The sequence below is a fragment of the Saimiri boliviensis genome, chromosome 16, assembly GCF_048565385.1.
Source record: "Saimiri boliviensis isolate mSaiBol1 chromosome 16, mSaiBol1.pri, whole genome shotgun sequence".
NCBI classification, from domain to species: domain Eukaryota; kingdom Metazoa; phylum Chordata; class Mammalia; order Primates; family Cebidae; genus Saimiri; species Saimiri boliviensis.
In genome coordinates, this window is record NC_133464.1 from 57,231,081 (window position 1) to 57,247,454 (window position 16,374).

At 41.7% G+C, this 16,374-nt stretch overlaps 1 protein-coding gene across 3 annotated transcripts in view; it reads right to left on the reverse strand.

Annotated features, from left to right (window-relative positions):
- The window catches only part of OLFM4 (olfactomedin 4), a 737,268-nt gene extending 721,140 nt beyond the window's left edge, over positions 1-16,128 (reverse strand). For all 3 annotated transcript variants that reach the window (XM_074387646.1, XM_074387647.1, XM_003927191.4), the window contains exons 1-4: positions 15,895-16,128; positions 11,120-11,272; positions 2,838-3,050; positions 1,699-1,858 (exon numbers count right to left, since the gene is read on the reverse strand). In XM_074387646.1, coding sequence (XP_074243747.1) covers positions 1,699-1,858; positions 2,838-3,050; positions 11,120-11,272; positions 15,895-16,074 — 706 coding nt within the window. In that variant the 5' untranslated portion in view covers positions 16,075-16,128. The remainder of the gene's footprint in view (positions 1-1,698; positions 1,859-2,837; positions 3,051-11,119; positions 11,273-15,894) is intronic.
- Positions 16,129-16,374: the final 246 nt, after the last annotated feature.

A 16,374-nucleotide genomic window follows, 5' to 3' on the forward strand; every position in this document is an offset into this window, starting at 1 on the left:
GAGAAGTTGAAAGGCCATTTTGTTCTGGGACAGGATTCTGACCATTAGACGACACCTGTCGTAGTAGGACAGACTCCCATTTGTAGAGGGAGGGAAAAGACCCGTCTGAACAAGACCAACAGGCTTATATGCATGGCTATACCTATTTAATAACTGAAGCCTTAAAACAAATCAGTTATTGACAAAAATCCAGAAACACAATCTAAAAGCAAGCAGGTGGCCGGGCGCGGTGGCTAACGCCTGTAATCCCAGCACTTTGGGAGGCTGAGGCAGGTGGATCACGAGATCAAGGTGAGGAGATCAAGACCATGCTGGCCAACATGGTGAAACCCTGTCTCTACTAAAAATGCAAAAATTATCTGGACATGGTGGCAGACGCCTGTAATCCCAGCTATTCAGGAAGCTGAGGCAGGAGAATCGCTTGAATCTGGGAGGCAGAGGTTGCGGTGAGCCAAGATTGTGCCACTGCACTCTAGCCTGGCAACAGAGCAAGACTCCGTCTCGAAAAATAAAATAAAATAAGCAGGTGTGAGGATTGGAATTAATAAAAATAAAAGGGTTGCATGATTTGATGAAAATATACAATCCTCATTCAGACTAAGATGCTCAGAACCTGCAGAGAGAAGGTCTCTGTGTCATCAACGTCTCTAAAGGATGGGGCTGAACGCTGTGGCTGCGAGGCGGCCTTCAGTTCACCTGGAGGGGTGCATTGCAGGGCACAGTGATCTATCATTTCTTTTCTTTTGTTGCAAGGTTTTCACTTCAATTATCAACATTATTATTAATACCCATTGCCAGCGTGTGAGTGCCAACCATAAGGCTCCCAGCTTTCCAAGCACTGTCTCTAATCCTCCCATCCTGCAAGGCAGGCACTATTATTCTCCTTTTACAAATGAGGATATTAAGGATCCTTGTTGCTGCAGCCACCCAGCTGGGAAGCTCGAGCCTTTGGGACTCTTAAGCTATGCTCTTGAACCCTACACTCCACTGCCTCTGTTCATGGGCATATTCGCAGAACACCCACCTCTGTGCTGTACTTAACCCCAAGGAGGATTTATTAGAGACTAACATGCCACCCTTACCCTCTAAGAACTCACGGTCCATGAGGAACAGCAAGACTCACCCACAAGCACCATGATATGTGGGGTCATTCATTTAATCCTCACTGAAACTCAGGACACACAATATAGCAGGTGCTCAGCATGCATTTATAGGAAGAATAAAGGAAAAGTTAAAGAGGAGAAATGGAAAGAGAGAGAGAAGATGGGAATATTGAAGGCATAAACCTAGCTCATCAGATAAGTGAGCCAATCAGCCCTTAAATCCATAGGAAAGTGGATGCCACACACAGATTCCAGAGGCTTTCCCCTGAGGCCTCTGATAGTGCCTCTATTACCATAGAGATTTTTGTTCCCTGTTAGTAAATGCAAAGAGAATATGCGTAACTTGTGGATTTTGTTTTAAAGCAACTCATTGTTTGTGCTCTTCCTCTGTGAAACCCAGAATATGATAGCATGTAGAATACTTGAGAGGAAGGGAATTTAAAACATGGAAGAGAAAACTGAGAACTACAAAAAAAAAAAAAAAAAAAAAAATCTCACCTTCTCTTTCACCATTGCAATCCCCAATCCCTTCCCCACCCCACTCACAGCTCCTTATGGGATCCGGCACAAGTGGTTGAAAAAGTGGCATGCTTACCTGGAGTGAGAGAAGGATGGACACCAGGGGTGTTTCCCCCTTTAGAGGCCTCGCACTCTTTCAGCTTGTTCTTCAGAGCCACGATTTCTTTGCGAATGGCAAGGACATTGTTTTTGTCTAGCGTCTCAAGCTTCTCTACCAGGAGAGTCATATTCCTTATCTAAGGAAATAAAAATTCAGAGTGACTTTATATTATGGTGCAATTTCTTTCATAAACATTCCAAGGCTGAATTTGTCATTTAGTGAAACATTGCAAGAGAATACACCAGAGATTCCTCTGAATGGTTTCATTTGGAAGAATACATTTTATGGTTTAGCGTGAACGCCTGTCAGATCTCAGGCAGACATATGTGACAGGAAGAAAATGGCAAAGATTTTAACAGCTTTAATAATGGAGCCCAAGCTCATTCTCAGCATCCACAAATGTCCATTAAAGTTCATTTCTAATAAAAGCTTCCCCTATAAACTTGTGTTTACTCATGTTGTATTATAATTAAGTTTCTAATGAATGGTGAGGGCCAGAGAAAGCTTAAATTCTAAAATACGTAACTAGAATTCTCAATTATAACCCATGTCATGACTGTGCAATTCTCGTTGATATAAATTACCCGACCATTACATTGATGTCATGATCTCTATCCACAGATCTTAAAAGGCTTCACGGAAATATACAAGAAATTTCTTAAAGGGGGCTTCCAGTTTGTAGAGAAGGATTCCAGGTTATTCAAAAGGAGAAACAAACCTAACGAGTTTACCGCAATCAGGTATATTGTGGATTTCTAGATCCATGAGGATAAATCTAGACCAGAGAAGACACCTCATCTAGCTTGGCCATGAACAGTTGTTCAAATTTATGTCACCTCCTTTTTAGAGGAGTTGAAAGGGCATTTTGCTCTGGGGCAGGATTCTGACCATCAGACAGCATCTGCTCCTAAGTCAGCACATTCCCAATATGCTTAACTTACTATTCAAACACAGGCTCTTATCCAAAACAGAACATAGTGACATGCCATGTGGCCATGAGAGAGTAGAGAATTAGAAGTTGGAAGACAGAGTTTCATTTCCTGGTCCTAGCACTTGCTTATAGTCACTGAAGGGAATTTATTATTAGTTTACCAGGAAGAGAGTTCACTCCTTACCTCCACCTCCAGCTGGTCAACAATTTCTGAGCTTCCACTAAAACTCTCTTTCAGCTGTATGACCAGTTTCTCCATCTCCTTCACTTCTACCTTGATCAGCTGGAAATCTAGTTCAGTGTAAGAAATGGTATCCTTCTCCATGGTCTCAATTCGGACAGTCAGGTTTAACAGTTTCTTTTCATATACGCTAATTAATTGGACATATTCCTTCACCTGAAAGAAAATCAAAAGGTTCAGCCCAATTCCCTGAGTAGCATCACAGCATCTTCTTCCACTACTGAGCCCTTGAGGACTATTTGGTTCTTGCTAATAATTGTTTTTTTGTAAAGACATAGATCAAAAATATATTTAACTAGATTTTTGAAATCTATCCATATATAAAGAACTTATTACTCCAATTGAGGGGAGGTAGATTTTACACTTTGCTAGACTAATATAATTTTGCTTCAGCATCATCATTTGCAAGTATATTCTAATCTCCATATTTTAAAAAGCTTTTAGATTCAGGGGTACGTATCCAGGTTTGTTATATAGGTAAACTCACGTCATGGGGGTTTGTTGTACAGATTATTTTGTCTCCCAGCTCCTAAGCCTCGTACCCAGTAGATTTTTTTTTTTTTTTTTGAGACGGAGTTTGGCTCTTGTTACCCAGGCTGGAGTGCAATGGCGCGATCTCGGCTCACCGCAAACTCCGCCTCCTGGGCTCAGGCAATTCTCCTGCCTCAGCCTCCTAAGTAGCTGGGATTACAGGCATGCGCCACCACGCCCAGCTAGTTTTTTGTATTTTTAGTATAGACGGGGTTTCACCATGTTGACCAGGATGGTCTCGATCTCTTGACCTCGTGATCCACCCGCCTCAGCCTCCCAAAGTGCTGGGATTACAGGCTTGAGCCACCGCGCCCGGCAATTTTTTTTTTTTGTTCCTCTCCCTCCTCCCACCCTCCACCTTTGAGTAGGCCTCTGTCATTCTCTACTTTCTGTCTATGTGTTCTCATCATTTAGCTCCCACTTATATGTGAGAGCATGCGGTATTGGTTTTCTGTTCCTGTGTTAATTTGCTTAGGATAATGGCTTCCAGCTCCATCCATGTTCCTACAGAGAGCATGATCTTATTCTTTCTATGGCTGCAAAGTATTCCATGGTGTATATGGCCCATATTTTTTTTTAATCCAGTTTACCATGATAGGCATTTAGGTTGATTTCATGTTTTGCTATTGTGAATAGTGCTGCAATGTCCATGTATCTTTATGGTAGAACAATTTATATTCCTTTGGGTATATACCCAGTAAAAGGATTGCTAGGTTGAATAATAGTTCTTTTTAGTTCTTTGAGTCACCACACAGCTTTCCACAATGGCTGAACTAATTTACACTCCCAGCAACAGTGTATAAGTGTTCCCTTTTCTCGGCAACCTCACCAGCATCTGTTATTTTTTGACTTTTTAATGATAACCATTCTGACTGGTGTGAGATGGTATCTTACTGTGGCTTCGATTTGCATTTCTCTAATGATCAGGTGATACTGAGCTCTTTTTTCTTTTCTTTTTTTTTTTTTTTTTTTTTTTTTGAGACTGAGTTTCACTCTCGTTACCCAGGCTGGAGTGCAATGGCGCATCTCGGCTCCCTGCAACCTCCGCCTCCTGGGTTCAGGCAATTCTCCTGCCTCAGCCTCCTGAGTAGCTGGGATTACAGGCACGTGCCACCATGCCCAGCTAATTTTTTGTATTTTTAGTAGAGACGGGGTTTCACCATGTTGACCAGGATGGTCTCGATCTCTTGACCTCGTGATGCACTCGCCTCGGCCTCCTAAAGTGCTGGGATTACAGACGTGAGCCACCGCGCCCGGCCTGAGCTCTTTTTTCTTAATCTCCATTTTAATGTTTGAAGAATTTAGCTCCCCAAACTAAACTGGTCTGTATCATAGCCTCTTGCCATCTCTCCTCCCTTCAACATACTTACTCTAATTGGGGTTTCTCGACCTCAGCATTGTTGGCATTTGGGGCTGGATTGTCATTTCTTATGGGGGCTGCGCTGTGAATTACAGAATATTAAGCAGCTTTCCTGTCCTCTTCATGCCAGTCGCATCCACCCACACCCGAGTTGTGACAACCAAAAATATCTCTGGGCATTGCTAAATGTTCCCTGGGGACAAAATCATTGCCGCCGCCTTCCATTTAGAACCACGGCTCTAAATCTAAGTATTTTCTGGAAGAGGGAGAAACGTGCTACACAGAATTCCTTCTTCGATCACCATATGCAATTAGTTTTGATCCCCTCTGCCTTTTACAAAGTGGCATAAAGATCCAACCTACTACACAATATGTGAGTGTGTGTGCCCTGCAGAGTGAGCATTTCATTAAGTGCACCCACATTTATTCCAAGAACTGATTATTGCAATCAGACCTTTAAATTACACATTTGTTGCATATATTTGAATGTCTGATTATTAAGTTAAAATACTTCCAAAAATTCCCTTGGCGGTTTGGTGTATAATTGGAATCTCCAAATGGATATTTTAATAAACACAGTTGGTGGTTCTTTCTGTGTCTGATCTCTAAAGAAAACGCCACGGCTTTTTTAAGGACCTGCTCATTAAAAGTTGCTGGCTTTATATGCTTTTTAAAAATGTGAACAGAAGTGATACTTTCCCCCCAAACTACACTAATATCAAGTAGCTGATCCACAGTGCCTGGATGAATTTAGAGCCAGATGTTGGCCTCTAATCCTTCTAATACCAAAAGCAATCCTAACTTCTGTCATTTCAGCCCTTCCACTTAACCCCATTGTGTAGATTAAAGCAGACTCACAGACCACAGACCTAAAGGGACGGGGCTTCAGGCAAAAAAGGATTTTAATGGAAGTTGAAAAAACAGCCCTTGGCGCTGCTAGTGTATCTCCTCGGGCAACTGATGCTCACTGCCGTCAGACGTCCGGAGGGTGACAAGGTTGGGGTGATATTTTGGCGGATATAGAGGTTAAAACATATATACAGCTGCCCCTCAGCATCCATGGGGGATTGGTTTCAGGCCCTCCCAAGAATACCAAAATTCAAGGATGTTCAAGACTTTGATAGAAAATGGCACAGTATTTGCCTACAATCTACACACAACCTTCCAAATACTTTAAATCATTTCTAGGTTACTTATAATACCTAATACAACGTAAGTGCTGTATAAAGAGTTGTTATATTGTATTGCTTTTTATTGGCATGAGTTCTGTTGTTGTATTGTTATTTTTATTAGGTTTTCATCCCTGAAATTTTTCAATCCGAGGTTGGTTATATCTGCAGATGCAGAACCCAGGGATACGGAGGGCTGACTGTAGATATAAAATCTAATAAGTCCCCCTCAGAAGTACACTGTGGATATAGGGCTGCTAGGTTTCAGTGTCTACAAAAATCAGGCATAAAACCTTGCCTATGGTAAAAATAAATAAATAAATAAGGTGCCAATCCATTACAGAAATGGAAGTTTGAGAAATAAATATGCTTGTTGGCATTTGGCCTTGCCAGCTCTTGGAACGAATGAAATACCCTCAGCTTCTCTGGAACATTTTGGTGGCACATCGCAGCTGTTGTTCTACAAAAATGAGTGATTCAACTGTCATCTCTGCTAAATAAAATGTGGCTCTCCCAGAGCCTCACAAAAAAAGCAAGGCATATTCCGGAGTTTGTTCCCTATAAAACTGTGTGGTGTGCCTGCCCTGGTGCAGACACAAAATGAAGGGTCCGTGAAGATCCGTTTTAGGAAAAAAACTCGAGGTTCTTCAGCTGACGTTGAGAGGAAGCTCAGTGGTGTTCAGGAAAATGGCAATCATCCGTGGAGTGAGAGGACACAAAAGAATTTGGGGATGGGCCAGAAAGACTTCAGAGTATGAACTTTACTTTTACTAATCTAAGTAAATCATTTGTATGACCCTTCACATACATGAATCTGTAACTTTGGGAAAGCGTGGACAATGCTGAGCGCATGCCAGCTCCTCCCGGGAGGTGTAGTCTTGGGAGAGGCAGCCCAGCTTGCGTGGGAGTGTCCAGTCCCACATCCCTGGCACTTGCTGCACTTTGTGCATTTTTAATTCTTCTTGAAAATACAGTCATTTGCTGCATAACAACATTTTTGTCAATGACAGACCGCATGTATGACGGGGGTCCTGTGAGATTATAAATACTGTATTTTTACTGTACCTTTTCTACATGTAGATACATATGGATACACAAAAACTTACCGCTGTATTATAATTGCCTACAGTATTCAGTACAGTCACAGGCTGTACAGGTTTGTAGCCTGGAGCAATAGGCTATATCATATGGCCTAAGGGTGTAGTGAGCTACACGCTCTAGGTCTGTGTAAGTACACCATGATGGTCAACAAGTTAAAATTACCTAATGATGCATTTCTCTGAAGATGTCCCTGTCTTTAGCTGACCTGAAGCTATATTTTGATGTAGAAAAGTGGTTCTGAATGGAGGGAGGGTGGCAGTGGTAGTGATTTTGTCCTCGGGAACATTCAGCAATCTCTACAGACATTTTTGGTTCTCATAACTAGAGTTTGGGTGGGTGCTATTGGCATCTAAAGCTAGGGATGCTGCTAGACATGCTAGCAAGAATATGGGTCTAGCCTTGAGGGGACACATCCTGCATCAACATCTTTACCCTGAAGCTCCTCATCACGACAAGTCTGAGCACTAGATGGCCCATCCATGCCTGTCTTTAAGCCACCAGCCTAACATTCACAGCTTCCATTTTATTTTCCTTGCTATGCACATACTATATCATTGATGAGGAAAAAAATTTGTGTGAGGGTTGGTTTTAGGGTGGTGATTATTGTTCCTTATAATAAATGTGGTCTTGTAAAAAGGATGTGGTGCAGCTGGCTAGTAAGCTAACGAATTAATCTGGTTCATGTTTCTGCCAGTCTCTCAAAATCTGTGATTATTACTATGGCCAGACTATTCGAAAATAAGTAAGCTGGCTTTGCAACATACTACCATTTTCAATATATGTTTCAAAGTAAATGCAACAGGGTTCATTGAGCCTGAAGTGATTGTAAAGACATATAAAGTACTTTGGAGCTAGATCCACCTCGCCTCACATCTAACTTCAGTACTTAGTGGGCAAATCACTTAATTTCTCTAACCCTCAGTCTCCGGTAAACTGGAGGTAATGATACTGAGCTTACAAGATTATCATAAAGGCTGGAGATAATGTACATTAGGTGCCCAGCTAATGGAGGCCCTATGAATTACAGAAATTAACAGAGAAACAGTAATTTCAGTGTTTTTCAATATGACCTTTTAATTTATTGTATTTCACTGCACAAAATATGGCTCAATCAATGTTGTTTCTTTATGGGTTGCCTTAATGTCTCCTAGGCTGCCTCAACCTTCCCATGCATGAGGATCTACCAGCAAATGTGTCATATTAAATAACTCACCCCAAAGACCATAAGCCTCCAGAGAAAAGAGAAAATCCTGAGCTGCCTTTTGTGCCATCCCTTTCCTAAGTATAGTCACAAAAGGACATGTCATAAACAACAGAAAAGCAGAAAATGCTTTCAGCATCTTATGCAGAGGCAGCTCCCTGTCTTCTCTGTGTACTGGCAGATAATGAATCAATGTAAGGCAGTCAAAAACCTTTTCTACTGGCCTGTCCTAAATGGACATTCTCCCAGGCCCCCAGATAAATGATGATCTGCAAGGCAACCACGGGACAGCTGTAATAATTCATCTGGAAATTCAAAAGCCCTCAGCTACAGAGATAACTTTGGATTTGAAGGCATTACTCACCCACTGCATGTCTTCCTGGGCCTACTTGGAGGATGCTAACAGCATGACCAACAGGAAAGAGAGTTCGGATGATTGAAGACTCAAATTCTGACCTGGCTTAACCGGCCAAGAGAGGAATGACCTTGGGCAAGTCTCTTTACCTTTACGAACTGCAGTTTTTCTGTCTCTACAATGGGAGAGAGAACACCTGGCCTATCTTCCCTAAAGGATTACTTGAGAGGAGAATAGAACCAGAAGCTTTTGAAAAAGCACAAACAAAACTGCTACTATTATTGTTGTTATTATCACCTGTTACACTAAATCGATTATATAAATCTTAGCTAACTTTTTTCTTAGGCCCCAATCACAGATTATTTATTTATTTATTTATTTATTTATTTTGGATCAGAGCAGCCACTGACTGACACTTTCAGAACTAAAACTTTCCCATCTATTCTGCACTTCCTCTCCACCTGTCATTAGCAAAGCAGATGCTACCAGTCCCCCAAACAGGACTGGAATTAAATGTCCCATATTCACAAACCTGGCAAGCCACATACTCTCCCTGGAGCACATGAGGTTTCAAACTGCCCTTCACACTGCTGCTATGCAAAGACAACATGCAAATCAGTCGTTTCCACTATTTCAAAGCAAATGATTCGAACTGAAAAGATCTTTACCTAGGATTTTCCTCTACTTGTTATGTTTTTATGCATAACTTCTTATCTGTACTTGATTATGCTGGAATAAGGCTATGAATATTAATGGTTGGAATTTATAATTTAGTGCTGTGCCTTTTCCTCTGATTAATTCAAGGACATTTTATTTCTTAAGCAGCTAGGTTTCTAGAGTAGTCAAACACATTTTCCTGGACACTCATTTAAACTTAGAATATTTATCTACCAATTCAGGCTGAAAGTAGGGTCTCAGCCTCATCATAATTTTTGTTTTAAGGGATAACTATGTTGGATGTTGAGGTGGCAAAGCTTAAATTTCTTAGGAAAACTTATTCTGAATCATGCAGTAAAGCCAGAGCTCCTTGTAAATTAATGGAGTTGTATTAAATAATGCATAATGTGATTATAGCCTAGCTTGGACTTCACCTGTGCAGAAAATAGGAACTTTTCTAATTGATTTTTAACTTGGCTGAAAAGGTGGAAGGGGTCAAAACCAGAATGCCAAGTCACATTGCTCCAGCCAGCCCAGAGAAGGGCAAACCCTTTACAGTAACTTCCTCTGGCTGAAGAAAAATACAGTAACCACAGAGTTCAAGCCAGTGTTTTTACCAAGGCTGAGAGACCTATTAGTCTTGATTCAAATTCCCAGGGAAGCCTTCAATTTTTGTCTAATGTTGGACACATCAAATGTAATGTTCCTGCTGAGACAATGGAAGACAACCATCGAGAAAGAGAGATGGAGGGTGGAGACGAAAGTGGGGATGGTTAAAAGGTAAAAAATGAAAAGTAGTTAGAAAGAGTGAATAAGACCTAGTATTCAATGGCACAACAGGGTGACTACAGTCAATAATAATTGTACATTTAAAAATAACTAAAAGAGTCTAATTGGATTGTTTGTAACACAAAGGATACATGCTTGAGGGGATGAACACCCCATCTTCCATGATGTGATTATTATGCATTGCATGCCTGTCTCAGGGTATCTCATGTACCCCATTAACATATACAGATACTAGATACCAAAAAAGTTAAAAATTAAAAATACAGAGACTACAACCTTGGGTCTTACTTGCAGAAAATGGGAAAAGAGAAAAGAGACTGCAACTTATTGTCACACAAAAAAATAAGAAAAAGAGAGAGCGAGAGAGAGAAGGAAGACAACAATTTGTAAAGATAAAAAAGAGTTAAAGAAAGAAGAGAGGGAGGGGAGAAGGATGAGAAGGATAGGACTTGAAGGAGTGGAAGTAGAGGAAGAGGAAAAAAAAGGAGGGAAAAAAGATCATCTAAAAGTAAGAAAATACCCAAAATTTCTGAAAAAAAAAAAATGAATTAACCAGGAAAAGACAGATTAGAAGGAATGAACGAGGGGAAGGATTGAGACAAGAGAAATAAGAAGCTAAAGGATGCAGGAATGGAATCGAAATAGAAGAAAAGGAGAAAGAGAAGGGAGGTAGCATACAACTAAAGGGGACAGAGGAGACGAAAGAAAAGAAAGCAGTGCTTGAGGTCAGATCCGGAAGACCAAGGAAAAGCAGCAGCACCAAAACAAAATACAAATTGCAGGTTGGGGTTTGCAGGGAGAGCTCGAGGCTTCCTTCCAACTGCATGAGTACCACAATACTACGTGAGGTTATCTACGGCATGAACAATCTCAACCCCACTTTCTTACTGTGATCCCATTTTCCCTGCTATAAGAACTCCATTGGTGTCCCATAAAATAAACGCTAAAATCCCACGGAATAAAATGTGATGTCTCTGACACAGCGAAGAATGGTTGCTTGTAAGTACGAAATTAAAACACATTTTGTTTGTTTGTCCTTATCAAGAAAAGGAAAATGCTTACTTTAGAAAGCTCTTTCTCAAACTTCTCAGAAAGAACATGAGCTGTGAATTCCAAGCGTTCCACTCTGTCCACGGGAAAGGTGGTGTCTGGCAGGGAAACAGAGCAGTGGCAGGTCCCACGGTCATCCACAGAGCCGGTGACATTGGAAAACAACTGAAAATAATAACAAGTTGAACATCAGTAACAAGCTGGAATCTGAGCTTTCTGGCAACTGAAGTGACAGAAATTGGCTTGTCAAGAGCACTTACAGGCAAGTAAGTGGAGTCCAACACATAAATGAATAGAATCATAGAAACAGGCTAAAACAGCTTTGTTTTCACAGGTGGGCACCACATCGCATTTAGCCACATCGCCACTGGTTGTACAAAAACCACTATATCAGCAGGCTTTACCAAAGGAAAGATTCTCCATTCTTGAGTCTTAAAGGAGATTATTCCTATCGCTATGCAAGGAAGGGGAAATAAAGCAGCTATGAGAATGTTTAAGTTCAAATTTCAATTCCAGCATTTGCTAGGTGTGAAACCTCCTTAATTCTCAGTTCCTTCATCTGTAAAATAGAGATAACCTACTTCACGGGGTTGTCCTCAGTATTCACGGAGTAATGTGGGCCAAGTAAGTCCCTGCCACAGGCTAGGTGACCAGTAAATGTCACTTTCTCTTTCCCTCTACTGCTCATTTTCTCTTCCTCACCTTCACCCCAACCCCAGTCGAATTCCTTTTCATCAGAATGAGGGAATCACCAAAGGTATGGGCTACAGTGAAAATATACAATGCAAATGCATATCCTCTCATCGCCCGGGAAATTGTATAATTAACATCCTTCAAAATGGGAACCAGCCGTTTGTTAGAAACCGAATAGTGTATGAGCTTGAAGGTTTTGTGCAAATTTTTTTTAAATAAAAGTTTTTTTCCAGCTTACCATTTGCAGAAAAAGTCATTTTAAAATATTAGATGTTTCTTTAAGATATTCAGACTCACACTTCAGTGCCACTGCATATTTTTAAATGACAGGTTTGAAAGATTCTGTTTTTCTTTTGTCCCCTTTGAACTTCCCCAAGAGGATCCCAGCACAATTAACATTTTTTTATTACTACTGTTGCCTTACAGAGTAACCCTTGGCAGCCAATTTGCTGTGCCTTTTAATGATCTCAACTGAAGGCCAGCCCAAAGCTCACCTGTGGACATCAGCCTGAAGGGACTTTTTATGAAACCACGAAGGGGCTAGCAATGGTCTTCAGAGCTTGGAGAGACTCTGGCCATGTCTCTCAAAGTTCAGGTCAGCCAGCTGCAGGTGGTGTCATGTGTCCTGTGCATTTAATGACGCCTGAACAAGCTGGGTCTAGATGCTTCTATTATAATGAAGACTTATTTTATCAGTGGCCTTAGAGCCAATCAAGGCTTTTGCACCTAAGTTGTTTTTAAGTTTCCAGATGAGCAGAAAAAATACATATATATGTGTGTATCCAGAAGTCTCTGTATGTGTATAGTCAAATTTTCTGACCTTGGCCTCAATTTTTCTTTCCAATCACATCCCCACATGGGAAGAAGTTCAGGAGTAGGGAGGAGAAACAAGCAGATTTACGTGGAACACGGGGATGGACAGCAGGGCTTGGATAGGGGAAGAGTCTTTGCCAGGGATGAATAAAGCCTGGGCAAGATACACCAGGAACCTGTCAGAGAGGCCGGCTTCCCTTGAAACCAGCTTTATTCATTTCTCCAAAGATAGAAAGACTCCAGCTCAAGCATGCCAAGGCTTTTACAGAAAGAACTGACATATCACGGACTTTTAAAGAAACGGCTTATTATAATAATTGTCTAGCAAAAAAATATTGCATTGCATTTTGAGAAGGGGAGTTTAATTAGCTGCACAAAACAGGATTGGACCATTCTCAGAGTTCTCTGAAAAGCTCTGCCAACTCAGGAAATAGTGGATATCATCAAGCAATCTCTAGACAGTCAACCAGGAATCACTAGCTAGTAACTTTTAGTCCTGAAGTTCACTTGAAAGACAGGCAAATAATTATGAGCCCTGCTGACAGCCATTCCATCGGTTTCTATTGAACATCTCTGTCCCAACGCTGTGGATTCCCCCAGCCTCCTTCCAGCCCAGCATACTCAGCTGACATCATAATGGTCCATAAGTTTGATCAGTGTCTCCCATTAGAGATATTTCTGCTCCTCGCATTCAAAGACAATGAAGCTAATGGTGATGAGTCTCTCTCTGCCGTGAATGCTCAGACTCTACGTGAATGAAGCATGGGGGATGGGACACAAAGACAAGTGCCTGTCCCCTTGGCCTTTGGAAGAATATGTGATTCCCCTTGTGTAGGGCAAATAGAACCCTGAGTACCCCACAAGACACCTTATACTGGCAAGTTCTCACTAAGCACGTGTTCAATTAGCATTTACTGATGTCTACACTATGCCAGGCTCTGGCTTTAGGGAGACGATGAGGAGTCAATTCCTGCCCAGGAATCAGATCCACTGTCACTATGAAAGCCCTACTGGTTTTTTCCAACCAGCCTGCTGGCCTAACAACAAAACACATGACTCATTGTGGTTCCGACTATACCAGTTACTGTGCAAAGCGGAGCATTGAGCCTTTTCCTAGTCTTGTGAATTGAGAACCCTGCAGAGGCCCCTCCTTAAGAGGAAGAGAGTACTCTTGAGTGCTTACAGCAGAAGGTGCAACTCACATTTAAGGTGATTTAAGGTTGCTATTGGCTCTAATTAGTAGCCAAGCCTAAGTGTCAGCAAAGATTCAAGGCATAAAATAATAGTACTCAACATTTTCAAAGTACAGAAAATGGTATGTTTGGAACTTACTCAATGACAGTTATAAAAGGGTTTTCCACCACCTTCCAAAGAGCTCGTCAAGCTGACAGCCAGCCCCAGAAAATTAGGTTTATAGTGAAATTGACTCCTAGTCCACTATAAAAAAATAATTTAGAGTTGTGATACTGACTCACCAGGGAGAGATAAGTAAAAAGGAAATTAAAATCTCTAAGTACAATTTAACTACCATATCTCATCTACTTTTAAATATTTGTCTTTTTACCAGACAATAGGCATTCTGCATTTCTCTGCCTCTCGATCAATATTTTATTTTCTATTATTAGAGCTGACAAACTTACCCAAATGCTGGTTTCTGACTGGTGATGGAGCTTCATAATAAATTATCATTGTTAACCTCAGTCCAAAAAAAAGTGCTAGCCAGTTCTGATTATCCTCAGAAATCACTGAGTATCATGGAATAAAATTATGTATCTGATTTCTGATTGCAAAGAATTCTTGTGCCTACTTATGATTCCCCAGCCTCCCTCCTCTTAAAAATAATCAGTTTTCATCTGGAAATGTAGAAACCTGCATGTAGAGACATGGTGAAGAGAATGGACAGACTAATTTTGAGCTATATAACTTGCTAGCTTAGTGACTTAAAGCCAAGGACTTCACCTCGCTAAGCCTCAGTTTTCACATCCCTAAAATGGGACTATTAATTTTACCTACCTCTTAAAGTTAAGTAAGATAATACATATGATATACTTAACCTAGTCCTGGCATTTCTTCAATACACAGTAAATGTTATTGCTGCTGTTTCCATCTAGGCCCTATCCAAACCATTTGTTAGTTACCAAATTTCTAATATCTGTATATTCTGATTGTCAAAATGAAAACAAACGCTTTTTCTTCCTCCTTCTCCCATTTGCCCTTCCATTCAGAAACGATCATGTAAGCAGCTACCTGACCTCTGAGTCAAGATCCCAGAAGTGCAGAGAGAGGAGCTTTGGCCCAGAAGACTCCCCAACTCCAAGTTACACCTTAGCAAGGATAGCCTAGGCGGTTCTGCAGAGTGGGGTTCCCACCGAAAGGCCCAGAGTGAAATGAATAACTGCTTCTTACCTCCTAACCTCTCATGCCCTCCAGCCTATTCTTTCTTTCAAGGAGATCCGAAGATGACTCATCCCCCAAGGAACTGGGCTCACTATGCCATCTATGCACTTAGCCTAGCTGTACCATTCTATTTGTAATGCCTGACTTTTGGTTTTGTTTGTCTGTTGCTGCTGTTGTTTGGACGTGGAAATGGCCCTGAAGATTCCCTATAAAGAAGATTGCAAAGAATGAACACTCCCCTAGGGAAATGTCTACTAGTAGTAACACTTTGCTAAAGACCAGTAACTCCTCCCCTTATTTCTGACACCCAACTCCTTTACAAACCAGGCCAAGAGAAATGGTCAGGGCTTCAACTAGAGCACCATGGCTTTCACTCCCTTGAGGGCTACTCCTCACCATCCCGGGACCCTGCCGGGCAGCAAATCAATTGGACAAACTTTCCTGGAGCTGCAACTAACAGAGTCCTGTCCCTAGCAGTTCCCATCCTGGACTGTATATTAGAATCACTTTGGGAGAGGTTTTTTTTAAACATCTGATATCCAGACATCTATGCAGGATTTTTTTTTTAAGTGTAGAACCCAGCATCTGTGCTTTTAGAGCCACCCTGGCCACCCATCCCAACGTGCAGCCAGATTTGAGAACTCCTCTAACGCATAGATTTTCTCAAAGGTCCCAGCTACAGAACTGAGATGTCGTCTCTTTTGCTAACAATTTAATTATTTCACTGGTGCTTTCATTCATTTCCAGGGCACCCATAGTTAACAGAAGGAGTTGTACATCTTTTAGAGTGCCCAGGTCTAGCCACGCATGAAATTGTATTCAGGTCCCCAAAAGCAAGAGACAGGGAATGAATGCAGATCATTCAGAATCTGGAACCCCCTCACCTGGGACACAGAACTTCTGTCACCCGAGCTGAGGCTGCTCGAGTAGCTGGAGCCGGAATCAACACCTGGGAAGGAGCTGGAGCTGGAGCTAGGGAGTGGGAGTCCCACATCCCACAAATCCGCTGCAGCCTGGCCGATGAAGAACAGAAGGGCTAGGAAAAATGAGAGGCCGGGTCTCATCTTGTCCTCTTAGCTGGAGCCTCTGGCTCTGCACAGAGCCCAGGGGCTTCTTATAGAGCCCAGCAGGGATTTCCCCACAGCCAGCATATAGGAAAAGAGGAAGTGGCCAGGGAACACGTAACCTGCCCCAGGAGGGTCAGGACACCCAGGAATCTGAGTCATGGCCCACACCTTGTCACTGAGGCCCACTCTGTGAGCTGCCCTTAGATCCAGATATGCCCTGCCAAATATTAACTCAAATGTGCTTTGTAAAGCCCAATATATGGTTTCCCACTTAGTCTTCCTTGAAAGAGATGAGAT